The sequence below is a fragment of the Haliotis rufescens genome, unplaced genomic scaffold (genome assembly GCF_023055435.1).
Source record: "Haliotis rufescens isolate VD_foot unplaced genomic scaffold, xgHalRufe1.0.p SCAF_7, whole genome shotgun sequence".
NCBI lineage: Eukaryota > Metazoa > Mollusca > Gastropoda > Lepetellida > Haliotidae > Haliotis > Haliotis rufescens.
Genome location: NW_025964361.1, coordinates 35,037,548 through 35,058,361, shown reverse-complemented (window position 1 = coordinate 35,058,361; position 20,814 = coordinate 35,037,548). Strand labels below are relative to the sequence as shown.

At 45.2% G+C, this 20,814-nt stretch overlaps 1 protein-coding gene across 2 annotated transcripts in view; it reads right to left on the bottom strand.

Moving 5' to 3' along the window:
• Positions 1-2,134: 2,134 nt before the first annotated feature.
• The window catches only part of LOC124117070 (NF-X1-type zinc finger protein NFXL1-like), a 36,234-nt gene continuing 17,554 nt past the window's right edge, over positions 2,135-20,814 (bottom strand). For both annotated transcript variants that reach the window (XM_046478771.2, XM_046478772.2), the window contains exons 13-19: positions 14,068-14,188; positions 13,767-13,926; positions 12,772-12,885; positions 10,639-10,770; positions 8,228-8,464; positions 7,247-7,456; positions 2,135-6,446 (exon numbers count right to left, since the gene is read on the bottom strand). In XM_046478771.2, coding sequence (XP_046334727.2) covers positions 6,216-6,446; positions 7,247-7,456; positions 8,228-8,464; positions 10,639-10,770; positions 12,772-12,885; positions 13,767-13,926; positions 14,068-14,188 — 1,205 coding nt within the window. In that variant the 3' untranslated portion in view covers positions 2,135-6,215. The remainder of the gene's footprint in view (positions 6,447-7,246; positions 7,457-8,227; positions 8,465-10,638; positions 10,771-12,771; positions 12,886-13,766; positions 13,927-14,067; positions 14,189-20,814) is intronic.

Sequence of the window (20,814 nt, the reverse complement as noted above, 5' to 3'; positions counted from 1 at the left end):
TTTATATAGTGACATGTGCATGTACCAGTCCGGACTAATGCTGCTTTCATAGTGCTAGCCCACAGTATACTGTGTCTGAGTAGGGTATCTCTGACTCCGAGCCAATCAGTTCTTGTTTTTTCCCCCTAAATGCTAAGCCTCAGACAGGGTAACAACGAGTACTATCTTTTAACACCTTTGGTATGATGTGTCCTGGGATTGAACAACCAACCTGTCCCCAGGCAGATGCTCTATCGACTTTATTTTTATGCTGCAGTGACATTCGGTGGAGCCTGCTTGTCCGGAACCAATTATCTGGAAACCCACCTACCGAACAGCTCTTATGAAAAACGAAAAAAGTAGGGATATTTGAAAACAAGAAAACAGTGTTATCACTATCTCCTGCAATGGGGAATTTTGTTTGTAGTGAATAAAACCTTTAAAAAAAAGAGTGTTATAAAGCCTTAAGAAGAGATAGTCTTCCGCTGCTTTATGTCATAACAAAAATGAATAAAAGTGAATTTAATACACACAAAAAGCCCCTCTCTGGAAAAAATAACTCAAGTATTGATAAGAATCTCTCAGATAAGGTAACTTAAGTAGTTTCTGAGAAAATTTTATTGTCCCCAATGCAGACACAATGTACCAAGTAAAATAACATGGATCATGGGCCATAAACAAATAATAGACAGTATCTCTTAGATAAGCATGCAAACTTTCATTCGTGTAACTTAAGTAGTTTCTGAGAAAACTTGTCCCCATTTCACGCAGTATGCGCTAAGTTGAAAAGCACGGGGAGCAAGGGCCATAACTCTATAAAAAATGATTCTACGACACCGATTTTTGAACTCATTTCAGATCGTGACCAGTAACATCAGGGTGTAAACTTACATTTCTCTAATTTGAAAAAAAATGGCTATATTGAAAAGTGGACAAAATCTGTTCCTATATCCCCACCCAACTTTGTGTCAGGGGATAACAACATATGATGACAGAAATACAAACAGGTATAAAAAAACGTATGGATAAGAACGAGGAAGGACAAGGTGTAGCAGACATGTTGGCAGAGTATTGTAAGGGTGCAACCATCCAAGAAAAACGACGAGTGAACATATGCGATGACTTGATCAACAATAGGTTGTGCTGCAATGAATGGTCAAACGTTTGTTTATACAGCATAGCATGGTCTGAATCCATCTCCTCATGAGAATTTGAGGGAGTCGTGTCCACTCCTCTTGCTGTGCCTGGCCCAGTTGGGCTAATGTAGAGGGGGGTCTCTCGATCTTGACCCAGACATGCTCTATGGGGGAAAGGTGGACCACCATGACCTAGTATGTTGTCTCAGTAGTACTGTTCGGTGACCCTTTCAGGGACAATATGCAGGGGCATTCTGGCGGTCATAGTGATCCTGCCCTAAATCATTGAAGACCTTACCCCAAATCAGTCATGTTGCCTTATTGTCACATTCGCATCACATTTGTTAGGATGCCCAGACACGTTCATTCCTATCCACAAAGTCCAGATTGAATGTGGACTCATCTGAAAAAACATTACACAAGACCATTGGCAATTAGTTCTTATGCACTAAACACCATTGGCGTCTGGCTAGAATGTGTCGATTTGTCAATGGTTGTACAACACGTTGCTCAACATGCAGCTGATTCTTCAGTGGCCTGATGCAAATGTAAACACCAATTTGATTGGTTGTTTTGGCTCGATTTCTTAAAGCCTGTTTTCAGATTAATTGATCCTGAACATGTTTTGTTGAAAAAGGACATTTCATGTCTGCATTTTGAGACACATTGAACCTACGGGGATGAATAGGTCTTCAACGACTATGCTTGTCGTAAGAGGCAACTAACGGGATTGGGTGGTCAGACTCGCTGACTTGGTTGATGCATGTCATTAAATCCCAATTGCCTACATCGATGCTCATGAGGTCAATCACTGGATTGTCTGGTCCAGCTGGAATATTGCTGAGTGAGGTGGACCCAACAAACAAACAAAACCTCTCGCTGAGTTCGACCAGTTTAAAGCTTGCCAATAACCCTTAGGCATTCATCACATTGAAGACGACACATGCATTATCATGTAACTGGAATATATCTGATTGCAGCAGTGTAAGACTACACTTATACAGTTGACAAACTGAACACAGATTAACACAATTTTATTATGAGGATAGTCAATCAGATAACATAATATCCAAATACAGCAGGCAGCGCACAGTTATATCGGCTATGTTACAGTTGAAAGAGTATGGCACAGATCTTACCAGGAGGATACTGTCGAGTAACTAGCAAGAGATTCTCCTACTTACAGTATCACCTTATTGTGGGAGGACGTCAAGAGTTCATGAGAGTGAGTTGGGTTGACACCGCTTTTAACATTATTCCAGTTATATCATGGCATGTCAGCTTAATGAGGGAGGAAAGCCCGAAGTAATGCAGGTCTCTTGAGTTTACCACTTCTGTGAAACCCAGACAAACCTAGAAACATAATCGGGGTGAACCGGGATTCGAACCCACAATCATAGGTTTCTGGCGTGCCGATGGGACGCACCTCTGCACAGCGAATCCTGTCGCCTTAGACGACTGGGTCACCCATGCCCCCTGTTAGACATGAGATTAATGAGGTGTGGTGCTGACAAACCAACGATCATATTCAGGGTCAATCTGGGATTCAAACCCACTATCATTAGATTGAGACCTGCAACTCTTTGCCTCTGTGGACTGAACCACCAATGGCTCTGACAGACAATGGACAAGGGTGAGGCAAAAAGATGACCCCATTTTATTCTTACCTGTCCTTTTGGCTGAATTTTGCATGCATTGAGAAACAATGTTCTATATATCAGGCTTGTTAAAATCAATTTCTTGATTCACATGACTTTGTCCTTAAATTGGCTAGTCACAAGTTTTCTTTCCGAGCACTGTTCAGAAATTGTTTTCAATCACATTCCTAGAGTGTTGGATGACCCAAATAGTTCCCATGGTATTTCAGAATCATTTGTAGATTTGTAACGTAGCAACAAAACCATAATTTCCCCCTCCCTACTCTCAGTTTTGCAAGCGACTGTTAGAAAGAAGACTCTCTGAAACTGGCCTTCACGACTAAATGTCAAGTCAAGTATTCCACAGACTACTATATGTGACTATTCCTGTGAATATGAAAGTTAAATTAAATTGTCATTATGCATGTTGAGGCCAAACAGCAAGGAGACACACTACCCATGAGGACATCATGTGTACTTGTCTTGTACATACAGATATATAGGAAACATGGTCTCACTGTGTTCAACAGCAAGGAGACACGCTACCCATGAGGACATCGTGTGTACTTGTCTTGTACATACAGATATATAGGAAACATGGTCTCACTGTGTTCAACAGCAAGGAGACACGCTTCCCATGAGGACACCACGTGTACTTGTCTTGTACATACAGATATATAGGAAACATGGTCTCATTGTGTTCAACAGCAAGGAGACACGCTACCCATGAGGACATCGTGTGTACTTGTCTTGTACATACAGATATATAGGAAACATGGTCTCACGGTGTTCAACAGCAAGGAGACACGCTTCCCATGAGGACACCGTGTGTACTTGTCTTGTACATACAGATATATAGGAAACATGGTCTCATTGTGTTCAACAGCAAGGAGACACGCTACCCATGAGGACACCGTGTGTACTTGTCTTGTACATACAGATATATAGGAAACATGGTCTCACTGTGAGGACAAATGCATATGCTAAAATTTGATTCACAATAATAGTAAACAACAAATAATTCCATAAATACACTGTTACCATATAAACTTAATACCACTAACAAAGAAAAAAGTATCTGTCTGCTATTTCAGCATCTAACAACTACACACGTATAATGGCTGTCAATAAAACAAAATTTGAAACATATTTTAATGAACAATTTGTTTTGATTGCAGTTTTTTATCAAAGTTTGCCGATTACTGTTTTATTGTTTTAAACAGTTGAAAAGAGTAGAAGTTTTGATTAATCCTGCTTTGATAAGACTACATTTATCCAACCACTGAAAACAATTACATTTATCCAGATCAATCAAAGAAAATACCTCGAGGCGAATCTGGTATTTAAACCCATGATCACCTAATCCTTGCACCACTGGAGGAGCCAACTCTGCATACCCCACTTGGCCATCCATGCAACTCAACAGTCGAAACATCATAAACATGGATACAAATTTCTGAGAAAGGCCTCTTGAAAATAAACAACTCAAATCAAAATGGGTGATTTGGCTAAAATAAATAATAGTCTTGGTTCTCAGGCACTGCCCACATCATCATAAAGTTCTTTGCATGTTTTGCCTTTGTTTCCATTTTCAATTTTTTTGTGAATTGTGTTAAAGTTCATGTATTAGGATTTTTATATTTTTTTGAAAATGGAAAACAAAACAAAACGTGCAGCAGACTTTATGATGATGCCGGTGGTGCCTGAGAACCGAGACTATTATTTTTTTTCGCCTTAGATCAAACCAATTTGATAAACACATAACACTTGATCAGATGACAATATCAAACATAACAAATGGCAGACTGATACAGTCAAACAACAGCAACTGAAATACATTCAATATTAAAATGGTTTCTCGTATACCCATATTGTTCCAAGTAAAATCAAATGCTGAAACTCATCACATGATACACAGTATTCACTTGAACCACCGGAATCTGAAGCCTTGTTGTATTCTTGTTTCAATCAGAACTTCAAATTTTCTGTGCCTGAGTGATGGAGTAAGTGAGTTCGGTTTTACGCTGCTTTCAACAGTATTCCAGTTATATCAGTGTGTCAGCTTAATGTGGGAGAAAAGCCAGAAGTGATGCAGATCTTAAGATGTTTACACTTTAGTGAAACCCACAAGCACAGTTAATGTGCAGACAAACTTAGACACATAATTGAGGGGATCATAGATTTCTGCATAGCGAACTGCGGTGCCTTGGATGACTGGGCCAACCATTAATTTACAGCATCAATAATTAATATTGATTAGGGTTCCACAAGAGAATCATTAAGTAGTGGTAAATATGAAGTGTCAGTCTTGTTATTTACTAAATCAGAATGAAAGGAAATTTACAAATTCTTGCAAATTATATTATGGATAAATTATGAGAATCTGTTGATTATGGAAGTAGAATTAAAAGATTGGTTGATTGCTCCAACTTAAACCATGATAAATGAGGTACTGGCGACGTTATTTACCCTAAAATCCCAACAGGGACGTGTAAACTAGTATTACAGTTGTTGGTCAATCTCCATGTAAAACAGAAGGTGCTGACTGTAGACGTGTCTCCATAGAAGACTACTACACAAGATGGGGGTGTACTGACTATTGGCGGAATCTCAGTGGGCTAGCACAATAAAACCGGAATAAAATCCAGACTAGTACAAGCAGTCACACACACATACACATGCATGCACACGGCTATAAAAGTGCAATACTCTTGAACGCGACATCAAACCTCCACCTGACCATCAGTAGCCTTCAACAGGACTTCATCAAGTTTTCACAGGATTATTTTACTTTCTTCTTTTACTCATAAACAGGTGTGTGTGTGTGTGTGTGTGTGTGTGTGTGTGTGTGTGTCGTATGCACATAGTATATATGAAGAAGTGGTTGCAATGTCAAGTTCTTACAGAGCATACCCCGATGGCACGATATCAATCACTGGATTGTCTGGTCCAGACGATTTACAGGCCGCTTTCATGTAGCTGGAATACTGTGTTAAACAACAAATAAACAAACAAAATATCATTTTTCTTAATCCTTTAGATTTCTGGGCTAAAATTAACCCTCATAAACTACTAAAAAAAGTTAAGGGTCACCCGATTCTATCATATTACGATAGTAAATCTGTCATGCCATGACAGATGAGGTATAGTGGTGTGAAAGAATCGGTGATCTGTAACATTGTTTTAGTAGTACATGTATATATCTTCAGGGAATCTAAATGTCGATATCACCTTCCCCTGAAACATAACATTATAATTTACGTAAGCATATCCGGTGCAAGACTGAATGCATAGATACCATCTTCCATCAATATAAATGTTGACGACACAAACTACAGCTGTGAGAAACAATGAGACACTCTTATCAATTCTGAATAACAAAGCTGTCTGTGATACAACAGAGACATTATCAACAATATATTAAGAACAAAGATGTAAAATTCATTTTGCCTTTCAGCATACATCAAGAGGCTGACAGCCAGTAGAACAGGAATATTGCAACAAAGACTGTGACAAGCGAGGAGACGATGATCATGACTGTTTTGTTTTTCTCCCAAAATGTCAACTCTACAACTTCCTCGAGATGTTTGCGTTTCTTCCTCCTTCCCTTCAGCTTCCTCTCATATTCTTCAAGCTCCAACTTTTGTTTTTTCTCTTCCTCCTCCTTCTTCTCCCTCTCGGCAGAATCTTTCATCTACAGAGAAAACATATATCTATAAGCAATCGAAGTAATGAAGTTGGAGTTTTTATTTAGTGAATCAACCCAACTGAAATTCTCCACAATTAGGGTTCAATATCCTATAACCAATAATCAATAAATACGCTTCTCTATGCAAGATAACATCAAAAGTAATTCTAACTTCAAGGTAGTACTGTTGACTTGTGACAATTTGAAATGTCTTTGGAAGACAGACTTTGAAAGAATATCTGTGACAGCAAGTAAGAAAAATCATTTTGTAGTTTTGACCAGTGATTTTACTGTCGCGTTGGTGTCTACTTCACTCAATTCTGTTTGTGAGCCCTGAACAATGTGAGTCCTGTCTGAGGTTTGCTTTCTCAGACACGTCACAATCCAGCACCCCTCAAGCCCCTCACATCCTGTCTGCCTGTATCTCAACTTCTTGTCCTCCATGTCACAATCCAGCACCCCTCAGGACCCTCACGTCCTGTCTGCCTGTATCTCAACTTCTTGTCCTCCATGTCACAATCTAGCATCCTGCAAGAACCTCACATCCTGTCTGCCTGTATCTCAACTTCTTGTCCTCCATGTCACAATCCAGCACCCCTCAGGGCCCTCACGTCCTGTCTGTCTGTATCTCAACTTCTTGTCCTCCATGTCACAATCTAGCACCCTGCAAGAACCTCACATCCTGTCTGCCTGTATCTCAACTTCTTGTCCTCCATGTCACAATCCAGAACAAGACACAAACACTTCCCCCACCCCACCCTCCCTTGCACATCTGTCTGTGTATCTCACTCCCCCTCCCGTCTCACCTTTTTCTTCTCCTCCTTTGTCTTCTCGCACACATCATCACAGTCCAGCACGGCCTTCTCCCCTCCATCCGGGCGCTGCACGGTGTGGCAGATCACCTCCTTCTTCTTGCGGCGACATGAACAGCGCAGCGTCACCTTCTTCTTACACTGGTCCGCATTGGGGCAGGCGCCGTTGTGACACGTGGACGCACACTGGTGGCCGCATGGGAGCTGCAGACAGACGGTCAGTGAGTTGGGTAAATGACAGGGAACAAGACATATTAGAGTGAGTTAGTGAGTTGAGTTTCCTTGATGAAACCCTAGAGCATGGGTATGGTGCTAACAAACCAAGAAACAATTGGGGCAAACTGGGTTTTGAGACCATAAACATAGGTTTGGGGCCTGCCCAAGGGATGCAACTCTGATAGTGAATCAGTGTTAGAAATTGGTACTAGTCCTATAGTCCTTGCCAAACTTGCCCAATAGTAAAAGTATCCTAGGGACTAGCAGAAATTTGCCATTTTTAAGGGTTTTACTATATCTTATCATTACAAGGTCATTTGGACTAAAACTGTTTGTTTCTATCCCTGTGAATTGCATCTTAGACAACTAAAAGGTGAGAAGAGGTGAAATAGGATTTAACGTTGCATCCAAGATTATGGCACTTATATAGCGACGTGCATGCACGTATGTGTGTGTATATAATTCTGTCTGCTTGTACTAGTGTGGACTGATGCCGATTTATAGTGCTAGCCCACTGAGATACCATGCTGCAGTTTAACATAAATATCCCACTCAGACACAGTATTCTGACTCCGAGCCGACCAGTACTTTTTTTAGCCCCTTAACGCTGAGCACCAGACAGGGTAACAACAAGTACCATCTTTTAACGTCTTTTGGTATGACACGGCCGGGGATCGAGCCTTCCGCTCTCCAGGCAGACGCTCAACCACTAGACCACGGAGGCGGTCTTAGATACAGTGAAGAGGATATGCTACTCACTGATTTGGTGCATTGTCCCTCACAGGACTGGAGCTGGTCCTGCTTGTCCTTCATGGTGACAGTCCAGTCATGACAGGGGATGTGTTTGACCACAGCGTTACAGTGGCACCTCATCCGTACCATGCTGGTGCAGGGGGGACAGTCCTGTGGGTGACACGGGAGGCGGCAGGGGTGCTTGCACCCCCGGGGGCGGCCCTTCTCACAGGGGCTCTCACATGTCTCACAGTTCTTTCCTGCCTGGAACAGTAGAAAAAACAAGTCAATAAGTATTTTTTTCTGACATTAAAACTTCTGTTTTTGTACCCTGCTCAGTCTGGTAACAAATGAAAAGGTAGGAAAAAAGCCCTTTGGGGCCCACAGGATCTGCCTAGAGTAAGAAAATGGCAGAACTTTCAGAAATTGTTATGAGTGTTATGTACATATGAATTAGGGGTGAAACGATACATCGGTGCACCGGTGCATTGTGAGATTTTATGCGGTGATACAATACATGATAGTTTTTTTCTGTATCGATGCAAGACGATACACTTGCTAAAAGATTGAGTGAGTGAGTATGGGTTTACGCCTTTTTTAGCAATATTCTAGCAATATCATGGCGTGGGACACCAGAAATAGGCTTCACACATTTTACTCATGTCGGGATTTAAACCTGGGTCTTCGGCGTGATGAGTGAACGCACATGCTAAAAGAATTTACTTACAACTCATTTAATGACCCCCTAGTGTTTTTATCAGTCAAATACTGCAAAACGTGTTGTAATTAAGTTCACTACTAAAAATAGCCGTAACGAACATGTGACTACAGCTAGCTTTACCTTTTGAAACTGCTCTGAAATATTAAAAGTGAAGAACTTTCCACGTGATTTGACATAAATATGCGTTTTGCGATACGTATCGTATCCAAAATATTGTGATACATATTGTATCATGACCTTGCTGTATCGTTTCACTCCTAATATGAATGAGTAGAGGACTTTGTTATTTTCAGCACTTTCATGTTTTGGACAACGCTAAATGTATAGGCAAGGTTTAAACGTGTCGAAAAGGCTGACTTTAGAGGTTTTCAGGAAGCATTTTTTAAATATTTGAACATGAACAGGTCTTTGACCAAAGCTGATTTTCTTAGGAGATGTAGACAAAGAAAGTACAAACATATGGTAAAAACATCACCATGTGTCAGAGGAATAATTCTGGTTAGATTTTCTCTTGAAGCAAAATCATCCCTTTCTCTCATTTTAGCCTTTTTTGTGTATTTGACATTGTAAGACTTACTGTGTGCTGATCCATGGATCCAGTGACGATGTGACACACAGACGTTGTAAGACTTACTGTGTGCTGATCCATGGATCCAGTGACGATGTGACACACAGACGTTGTAAGACTTACCGTGTGCTGATCCATGGATCCAGTGACGATGTGACACACAGACGTTGTAAGACTTACTGTGTGCTGATCCATGGATCCAGTGACGATGTGACACACAGACGTTGTAAGACTTACCGTGTGCTGATCCACGGATCCAGTGACGATGTGACACACAGACGTTGTAAGACTTACCGTGTGCTGGTCCACGGATCCAGTGACGATGTGACACACAGACGTTGTAAGACTTACCGTGTGCTGGTCCACGGATCCAGTGACGATGTGACACACAGACGTTGTAAGACTTACTGTGTGCTGATCCATGGATCCAGTGACGATGTGACACACAGACGTTGTAAGACTTACCGTGTGCTGATCCACGGATCCAGTGACGATGTGACACACAGACGTTGTAAGACTTACCGTGTGCTGGTCCACGGATCCAGTGACGATGTGACACACAGACGTTGTAAGACTTACTGTGTGCTGATCCATGGATCCAGTGACGATGTGACACACAGACGTTGTAAGACTTACCGTGTGCTGATCCACGGATCCAGTGACGATGTGACACACAGACGTTGTAAGACTTACCGTGTGCTGGTCCACGGATCCAGTGACGATGTGACACACAGACGTTGTAAGACTTACTGTGTGCTGATCCACGGATCCAGTGACGATGTGACACACAGACGTTGTAAGACTTACCGTGTGCTGGTCCACGGATCCAGTGACGATGTGACACACAGACGTTGTAAGACTTACCGTGTGCTGGTCCACGGATCCAGTGACGATGTGACACACAGACGTTGTAAGACTTACCGTGTGCTGATCCACGGATCCAGTGACGATGTGACACACAGACGTTGTAAGACTTACCGTGTGCTGGTCCACGGATCCAGTGACGATGTGACACACAGACGTTGTAAGACTTACCGTGTGCTGGTCCACGGATCCAGTGACGATGTGACACACAGACGTTGTAAGACTTACCGTGTGCTGGTCCACGGATCCAGTGACGATGTGACACACAGACGTTGTAAGACTTACCGTGTGCTGGTCCACAGATCCAGTGACGATGTGACACAGGATGGAACATGTGTGATTGCCACACCCCAGTTGTCGGTCACACGGTCGCCCACAGGAATACGGAGCTACTTCAGCACATGGAATGTTTGACACCTGTGAAAACACGTATGGTCAGCTGCAGCTGATTGTACATGCACATGCTTGTAGTATTGAGACTAGTTATGCAGTGGCAAAGTCTTGCTACAGCACTAGTCTAGAATAGCACAAAGTATTCCAATACACTAAGTACTTTATCAGAGCTCCAGATAAGCTGCCTATTTGCGTAAATTATGAAAACTATACATTTGTATCATCATAAACCATTTAATTTGGAGAAGCATGTGCAAAAAATAATAAAACAAACCCAATAGTATAATAATACTGTGAGTATATACAAACTCAATAGTATAATAATACTGTGAGTATATACAAACCCAATAGGAAAATAATACTGTGAGTATATACTCAGAGTATTATTATACTATTGGGTTTGTTTTATTATTTTTTACACATCCTTTTATTAAATTGTTTATGATGATATAGTTTTCATATTACCCAATGTTGTCTTTTCAGCTTGCATACTAGAATATCTATAAACATCTTTATTTACAGATGAAATGCAGGCATCCCTATGCATAAACTCTACTGCAGTGAATGATATGTCATGTGACACACTTGCAGCACCATATAAACAGAAGAAAATTAAAAGTTAACTGAATCAGAATTTTCACAGAATTATGTTTAAAATCTCATAATCTACCCATTCATTTAATAATACCAAAAAACTAGTCAAATATATTGAATACCCAAAGAAAGCTATTACTACCCATAGTGAATGATAACAATGGGGTAAATACTCATGGCTTAGAAAATGACCTGGACCCTGCTTTATACAGGCAAATAATGCAGATAATAAGCAGGTAGAACTATTGTTTATGTTATTAATCAGAAAGAGTGAGTGAGTGAGTTGGGTTTAACGCCGCTTTTAACAGTATTCCAGTTATATCACGGCGTGTCAGCTTCATGTGGGAGGAAAGCCCAAAGTGATGCAGGTCTCAGACGATTACCACTTCGTTGAAACCCATGAGCATGGGTATGGTGCTGACAAATCTAGAAACATATGGGATTGGAACCCACAATCATAGGTTTCTGTCGTACCCAAGGGACGCAACTCTGCACAGCGAATCGCGGCGCCTTAGACGACTGGGCCACCTGTGCCCCCCAGAAAGAAAGAGTCAGGGTCTGCAGTAAGTAACTTTCACAGTAACAATCACTTACTGCTCATCATATGACAGATTGTAGCAGGATCACTCGGAGTACATGGGGTTTTATGTGTCCCGCGTTAGGTTTTATATGAGGGGCGTCCACTAAGTTTTGCAACTTCAATATAAGACCAAGTCACAGAATATCTTTTGCACTTTTATTATTCAATATAATCTCCATTCACCTCAATACACTTATTCCATTTGTCCTTCAAGCTTTTAATACCACTTTTATTGAAATCCGCAGATTGGCCCTCTAACCACGCCTCTGTGGCAGCCTTTATGTCCTCGTCATCCTGGAAGCGTCTTCCACATAGGGCAGATTTCATTTAACTGAACAGGAAATAGTCACTGAGGGCTAAGTCTGGGCTGTACAGTTAAATCACCAACCCACAAGCCAGAGGTGAGTGGTATAAATCCTAACGTGGGACTCATAAAACCCCATGTACCCCTCGTGATGATGCTACAACAAATTTATCTTACGGACATGTTTTAATATGACATTGTAAAAGCATCAAAACAAATTCTTCAAAATTGATAAAAAACAGCTGTTCGATTGAGCTGAGGTTAACTTGTGCTATGTCACATGACTTGGGTATAAGTTTGCAACTTTTTGTTTCGAAGCGGGGTATAAGGGATTTATTCTGCCTCTCAGAAATCCATTTGCAGCCTGTTTTCTTTGTGGCAGGGTATAAGGGATTTATTCTCCCCATGAGAAATTCATTTCCCTCTAAGATGGGTTACACAGTATTTTATCAAGATCATGTGGACCAATCAGATCTCATCATTCTGACATGGAGGTATGATAAGACATCTTTGACACATGAGGAAGAACTAGAGTTGCCTCCCTTACCTCGTGTTTGCCCATGCACTCTGTTGGGATGGGTACCTGACAGGGGGGACAGGGCTTCTTCACTGTCTGTATCACAAAGGCAGGCCTGGCGTCCCAGGGGCCGGCTCGGGGTCGCTGTCGGGGGAAGGATAGAGCTTACACACCAGGAAACCCAAGGGAATCAGACCAATAAATACATAACAAATTACCACACTTTATCTGCTATGTAACCTATAAATGATGCCTAAATGACATTGTTATAAAGCCCAAGTCTAACTAGAATAATTTTCGAATTCAGTCTTGATAAGTACGGTATCGACATAATAAGCGCCCACAGCGACATTTGCTAATACATTGGCTGGTGAACAATCCCAATAAGCACTCCTGCCGATTGATCAATGTACACAAGACTTATTTATTTGCGTATAATACACACACATTTGTAAGATGCACCCTTAAGTATGGGCAATTAAATTATTTTAAAATATATCTGTCTTACATAAACACTTCAGGCTGTCAGCATAAACCACAAAATTTATCTTTCAACTCTGTTTTTTGTCACCAAAATAATATTCTAATAAGAGCCCCCTATTTCTAACTTTGAGGGCGTCCTGGGCGTCGAAAACGGTATCTTAGATAAGCATGCAAACTTTTATTCAGTAGTTTCTGAGAAGACGTGGCCCCATTTCACGCAGTATGCACTTTCTTGAAAAGCACGGAGCAAGCGCAACTAATGGGACCAATTTTTGAACTCGTTTGATATCATGACCAGTAACATCTCTGACATAAATAGTTTTTGAGAAAAACTGTCTCCTTTGAGAAGCAGGCGGACGGAAGGATGGATGAACACTGTTCCTTTATCCGCCTCCCCACTTTGAGATGGGGGATAATAAACATACATGAGATTCATAACACAAATAGGGCAACGATCATGACTAAAACACCACTATATTACACCCCACTAAATAAGTGTAGTTGATAAACATATTTCTACAAAGAACAAATGATTTCCCCACCTGGTCTTCCACTTTGACCTTGACAGCATCGTGACATTTGACCGGACACGTGTGGTCACACTGGTGCAGAGGAAGCAAACACTTCTGCTGACATGGCGGACACTCGTTAAAGTGACATCGATGTTTGTCTCGTCGTGGGTGGTGGCAGTTCGGGGGAATCCTAGAAGTACACAACAATCTCACGTCAGAATGAATGAGAACAAGTCAGAGAGTATCAAAATACTCCAATGATTTATTCCAGTATTTACAAACGTTTTTATCTGGACATGGTAAAAGGAGGAACTGTTACTGGTGGACTTACTGGCATTTCCTGTTGCACTTGGGAGGTTTCATGTCCTTCTCCCGCCCACACGGCACGGTGATGGAGGTGGACTTGCAGAAACACGACACGTTCACCGTCAGAGGGCACGGGTAGCACGGACCTGAATAAAACAGAAAGTAGCAAATGGGAGAACAATACCAACACAACCACAAAAGTGTCCCAGATGGAAACAATACAATCACAAGTGAGAACTATACAATCACAGGTAGTTTCACAGGTGAGAACAATAAAACCACAGGAAGTGTCACAGGTGAGAACAATAAAACCACAGGAAGTGTTACAGGTGAGAACAATACAGTCACAGGAAGTGTTACAGGTGAGGACAATGCAGACACAGGGAGTGTCACAGGTGAGAACAATACAGACACAGGGAGTGTCACAGGTGAGAACAATACAGACACAGGGAGTGTCACAGGTGAGAACAATGCAGGCACAGGGAGTGTCACAGGTGAGAACAATACAGACACAGGGAGTGTCACAGGTGAGAACAATACAGACACAGGGAGTGTCACAGGTGAGAACAATGCAGACACAGGGAGTGTCACAGGTGAGTACAATACAACCACAGGAAGTGTTACAGGTGAAAACTTGTAGAATTTTCCTATTCGGAATATTCTATAAGTAATACGTTACCACTGTTATACCGAGGCTGTTGTCTCCCACAACTGCTGCTATAGCGAAATCTACCACAGAGATCTCAATTACCTCATGCAGCACGTGCGTAGCCACCTAGCTGCCATGTGACACCCTTCACTCTTGTCTCCTGCGAGAGCAAGTGCTCGGGGGACGGACGGGCGGGCAGCAGCCCAGTGGTAACGTATTACTTATAGAATATTCCGAATAGGAAAATTCTACAAATTACATTAAGTAATACGTTACCACTGTTATACCGAGGCTGACTACCACAGTAGGCGGTGGGGAGCACCTACAACCCGAATCCTGACTGCTAGCGTTCCTTCCGACCAGCGGAAGTAAACACCAAGGCGGAAGCACTCGATGCGCATGCACCTAGCTAGGCGTTACCCTATAGGAATACCAAAGCACTGTCAAGCGCATACCGTAAGGCTCAATCGTCATTGCCAAAACGATTGGTGACTCCAAACGGCCCCACTGGATAGGTATTTCATCGCCGCAGCGGATGAGAACACTGTATCCGCGTGAGCTTAATCTTAGATCAGGTTAAACAGTCGAAAAGAGGGAAATTAATTTCATTCAGACCGTATATCCCAGAGCAAGCCTACTTAAAGTATGCATTAGGCGCGTGACCTAATTCCAGTATTTGTAAGCATGCATCACAAGGTTGGGATACACGACAGACAATTAAAGACATAATTGTCAAAATACAAATAAGGACAAAGCACACAAAAAGCCGCCCTCACCTGTGGTGTGAGTGCGCTGGTTTGCGGGACCCCAACTCCTGTACCCACGGCAGTGGGAACATTGGAGTAGACCCAGATTGACCACCGTGCAAGGTCAGACGCCTGAGGAGTTCGGAATTGCGCTGGGCACACCCCTTAGGTGCCCGCTTGCGCCGCGATCCGCGGGCCAAGACGGTGCACACTCTCCACGACGGCATCAGCGACCTGTTTGAGGTAATGATTGGCAAAAACCGAGTCAGAACGCCAGTAACAACCTCGTAATATTCTGCGAACAGAGATATTCGAGTGTAGGGCAAATGTTGCCGCTAGCGCCCTGATCTCGTGCGGGTTTGACTCCGCTACCGGTAACCCCCGAGACCGGTACGCCAGATTGATGACAGAACGAAGCCACAACGCAATCGAGTTGCGAGGTATGTCAACCGTGCGATTAGGGTTACACGATATGAACAGACGGTCACGCCCTTGTCTACGTTCATTCGAAGCCTTAAGATAATACTTAAGGGCCCTAACTGGACACAGCGCTCTGTCCTCAGTATCAGCAGGATGTAAGATTTCTTTTAGTGATCTTACAGTGAATTCTCTCTCCGTTTGCCCGACTCTCTGATTCTTGGCGACGAAGCCCATGAGCAGGCCCAGGCGGACCGCTCCTTCGTCACCCCTATCGAATCGTACCTTGGCGACATCGAGTGCATGAATTTCGGATACACGTGCCGCCGTGGCAAAGGAGAGGAGAAATGCTGTTTTCCAAGTCACATGCCGGAACGAAGCACTATGCAAGGGTTCATACGGAGCTTCCGTAAGTGATTGCAACACTAGCCAAAGATCCCAGGCCGGTGCCCGAAGGCGGCCCTTCTTAAGATCGTGCTGTTTGAAACCCTTGATAATACCCCGTATCACCGGCTCTTTGGAGAGATTGGTACCCATAGCAACGTCCCGTACCGTAGCAACGGACGAGACATAGTTGGCAATGGAACCCCCGGAGAGTTTCCGGGTCTCTCGCAAGTGAGACATGAAACGAGCAATATCCTGCACAGATACCTTATCTGGCGAATGAATGTGATGTTTACAACACCACTTCGTGAAAATAACCCAACGTGCATTATACACCTTCTGGGTAGAATCACGATGCATACTAACGTATGCCCGAGACGCCCGGCGAGAAAAAACTTTACTCCTCAGACGCTCGGTGACAACATCCACGCGTGCAGATTGAACTGCCCTGCGTTTGGATGAAGCTGACGGCTGTGAGGGTGGATCAAGAGATCCGGTCTCACAGGCAGTGGAAGTGGCGACTGCGTGACCTGGGTCAGCAAGTCGGGGTACCACGATCTGTTCGGCCACATGGGCGCGATCAGTAACATTCGACAGCGAACTCCTCGGAGCCGGCTTAGAATGTGTGGTATCAACGCTGTCGGCGGGTAAGCATAAGCGACCAAGCCCGTCCAGTCTAACGCGAGAGCATCGTGATCGATGGCCCTCGGGACCGGGACTGGTGATACAAACAACGGGAGTTGATTGTTGAACCGCGTTGCGAACAGGTCGACCATCGGACGACCCAAACGTTCGCACAGCCACTGAAACACTACTGGGTTCAGCATCCACTCTGTGGGGCTCGGATCCTGAGGCCTCGATAGAGCATCGGCCAGTACGTTCCGCACACCTGGGATGTGACGGGCGCGTATCTGGCACGGGACACTGTCCACCAGAGCGTAAAACTCGAACGTGAGATCGAGTAGCGAGTGACTGTGGGTTCCCCCCAGTTTGTTCACATAGGACACTACCGTCGTGTTGTCGGTCGCCAGCATGAGCCGGGCGTCGACGAGACGATGCTTCCAGTGATTGACTGCGTTGATCACTGCCTTGAACTCGAGACAAGTGATGTGAAGACCTAGTTCGTCTAAGCACCATAGCCCCGAGCTCACCTCCCCCTCTAGATGGGCGCCCCAGCCCACTAGAGAGGCGTCTGTATACAGGGTCAACGTGGCCCGGTAGGGCCGCATAGAGACTCCTGATAAGACAATGTAAGGGACCGTCCACCACTCCAGATGCGGTCGGAGCCGATCCGGGAGGGCGACGGTCGCACTGTTCACCTCCGTTGCTAACAACTGGATTAAAAACCGTTGCAGCGGGCGGAGTTGGAGACGACCCCGTGCGGTGCAGTCCTGGGCTGATACAAGTAGCCCTAACAGCTGTTCCCAAAAGTGAACAGTCTGTTGCACCGCTAAGACTTTGGCAATCATCGCCTGAATTTTGTGCCACCGGTCTGGGGGGACAAAGAGGCGATGGGACACCGTGTTGAACCGACCTCCGATGAACAGCAAGTTCTGAGAAGGGGTTAACTCGCTCTTGGGGAGATTGATAATCCACCCAAATTGCTCCAAGAGCCGACGTGCGAAATCGAGATGGCGTGACAGGGTGTCCGTCATTCGATTTGCTACTAGCGAGTCGTCCAGGTACGCGAAGTACCGGACACCCCTCCTGTGGAGGAACCCCACTATGGGGGTGGTTAACCGGGTGAACAGCCAGGGAGCGGACGTGTGAATCATTCTGAGTTCGGCACTGTCCTACTTGGGAACGAGAAATATCCTGGAGTAAAACCCCGGTGTTATTTCTGGTAGAGCTAACTCCCGTACTGCCCCTTCTCCACCAACCTGCCGATGGCATCGGCGAGGATGGGAAGATCGGTTTCCGAATCGAAACCTGCCAACGGGGCAACGGTGAGCGGCGGATTCGCTTTGAGATCAAGCCGATAGCCGTACCGAATCGTGTTGACCACCCACGGGTCGTCGAACACTTGTTCCCAATTCTCCCAGTAAGTCTGGAGTCTGGCTCCCACTGGGGAAGGAGAGGGGGCCCTGACAGGTTGCGACAGGCGCAACTGTCCAGGGCCAAGTGACTCGGGTTCGCCTAAGGGCCAACCGAAGTTGGCGCTGTCGGCATACGAACCCCTCCAATGAGAGTCACCTGGAGGGGCCCTTGCCGTCCGTCGACGACTTGGGCTTCCCCCAGTTCCCCGTCTTCCCGCGAAAGGGCAGCTGATTGCCCATACCGGAGCCCTCAGGGCGGGGCTACTTCCCAGAGGAAGAAGAACCCGACCCCTTAGACCTACCGGCCGCAGCAGCCTGGGGCGCGCTCCGGTTAGGAGCGGCACCCAGGCGCCTATGCAGGGACCCAACAAGAGCAAGTGTGTGCCGAGAGTCCTCGGCTACGTACTCCAGGGAAGCATTTAAACTGAGCAGGCAGTTGTAAATGCGCTGGTCACGGTCCGTGGGAGAACCTTCGACCAGACGGGCCGCTGCAGCCAAGTAAGTGTCTCCGTGAGACATGGAGTGCCGAGCGAGGGCGTCCAGCTGGTGCAAGGTAGCTTGCGTTACCGTAGCAGCCGGTAGGGCACGGACACCCAACCGCTCAACATGGGCCTCCGCGGTAGGACCAGCCTCGGGAAAGGCAAGGTCATGTACCGGGAATAAACCCTTTCTCCACGACGTCGGAGGCAACGGGAGACCCCGACCGGAGGCCGCCGCGAAGGCGTTCTCCAAGGAAGGCTTGAAACCGCGCAGCAAGGTTGATGCGGGGAAAGCCGTGTCGGAAGACTCATCGTATACCTCGGAGGAACCCACAGTCGTGGATTCCCCGCGGTACCGGCCGGGGCATGTCCTCAAAGAGGTCATAAACCATGGCCACGCGGTCCTAAACCGATAGCGGGAGCAACGGTTCGGGGGAAGGACCGGTGACCACGGGAGCCGCCGCCGTACCGGTGGACCCCGCGTCCGACCCCGCGGCCACCGAAGTGGCCGGGGACGGAACAGCCAGCGGCCTATCCTGAGATAAGGCCGCCAGCTTGGAGTCCACAAGTTATGCAAGTAATGCAGCGACGGAATCCCCGGACAGCACACGGGCCGCCAAGAGATCCGCCGCTTTACCGGTGGACCCCGCGTCCGACCCCGCGGCCACCGAAGAGGCCGGGGACGGAACAGCCAGCGGCCTATCTTGCGATAAGGCCGCCAACTTGGAATCCACAAGTTTCGACAACAATGCGGCGACGGAATCCCCAGACAGCCCGACAGAGCAAGGGGATCCGCCGCAGCCGAGGAGGTGGTACCCGCACGGGGACCCCGACCGGACGAACCGGCCACCACAGGGGTGGAGACGGACTGTACGTACAGCCGGTACCGCTCAAAATCCGCAGGCCCCAGACCTTCGCACAGGATGCACCGGGTGTCCCCGCAAGGAACCCTGCACCGCGGGCAACGATCGTGGGGATCCCGGGACGACAAAAACTTTCTGCACACCCCATAACTCCGAGGAGCAGGGGTAGAGGGGGTGGATACTGGGGACATATCCATGTCAGACATTGATTGTTTGCTATAAACAAAGAACAAAACATGGTTACAACGCACGCACCACAATGATTCACAAACGAACATTTTCACAAGAAAATAAACGAGCAATGTGAACATATAACATACACATATAACTTTTATTAAAGAAATAAGTTATGTTAACCCCCAAAACATACAAGAACAGGGGAAACGTAAAACACAACGTGCATACGCGAACCCCGCAAGTATATAGAAAAAAGGGCGGGAAAAAATTTCCGTTTGGCGGGAAAATTATAACCAAGCGTAGCTACCGCAACGCCCCATAAAAGCACAGTTTATTAGAGAATAAACTATAATAAATATCACCAAATCTTCAAGGAACGCTTCAGCAGGAGAAAACACGTCTTGCTAAGCAGACGAAGGAGACAAGAGTGAAGGGTGTCACATGGCAGCTAGGTGGCTACGCACGTGCTGCATGAGGTAATTGAGATCTCTGTGGTAGATTTCGCTATAGCAGCAGTTGTGGGAGACAACAGCCTCGGTATAACAGTGGTAACGTATTACTTAATGTAATAATACAACCACAGGAAGTGTTACAGGTGAGAACAATACAGTCACAGGAAGTGTTACAGGTGAGGACAATACAGACACAGGAAGTGTCACACGTGAGAACAATACAGACACAGGGAGTGTCACAGGTGAGAACAATGCAGACACAGGGAGTGTCACAGGTGAGAACAATGCAGACACAGGGAGTGTCACAGGTGAGAACAATACAACCACAGGAAGTGTCACAGGTGAGAACAATACATCCACAGGAAGTGTCACAGGTGAAAACAATACATCCACAGGAAGTGTCACAGGTGAGAACAATACATCCACAGGAAGTGTCACAGGTGAGAACAATACATCCACAGGAAGTGTCACAGGTGAGAACAATACATCCACAGGAAGTGTTACAGGTGAGAACAATACATCCACAGGAAGTGTTACAGGTGAGAACAATACAGACACAGGAAGTGTCA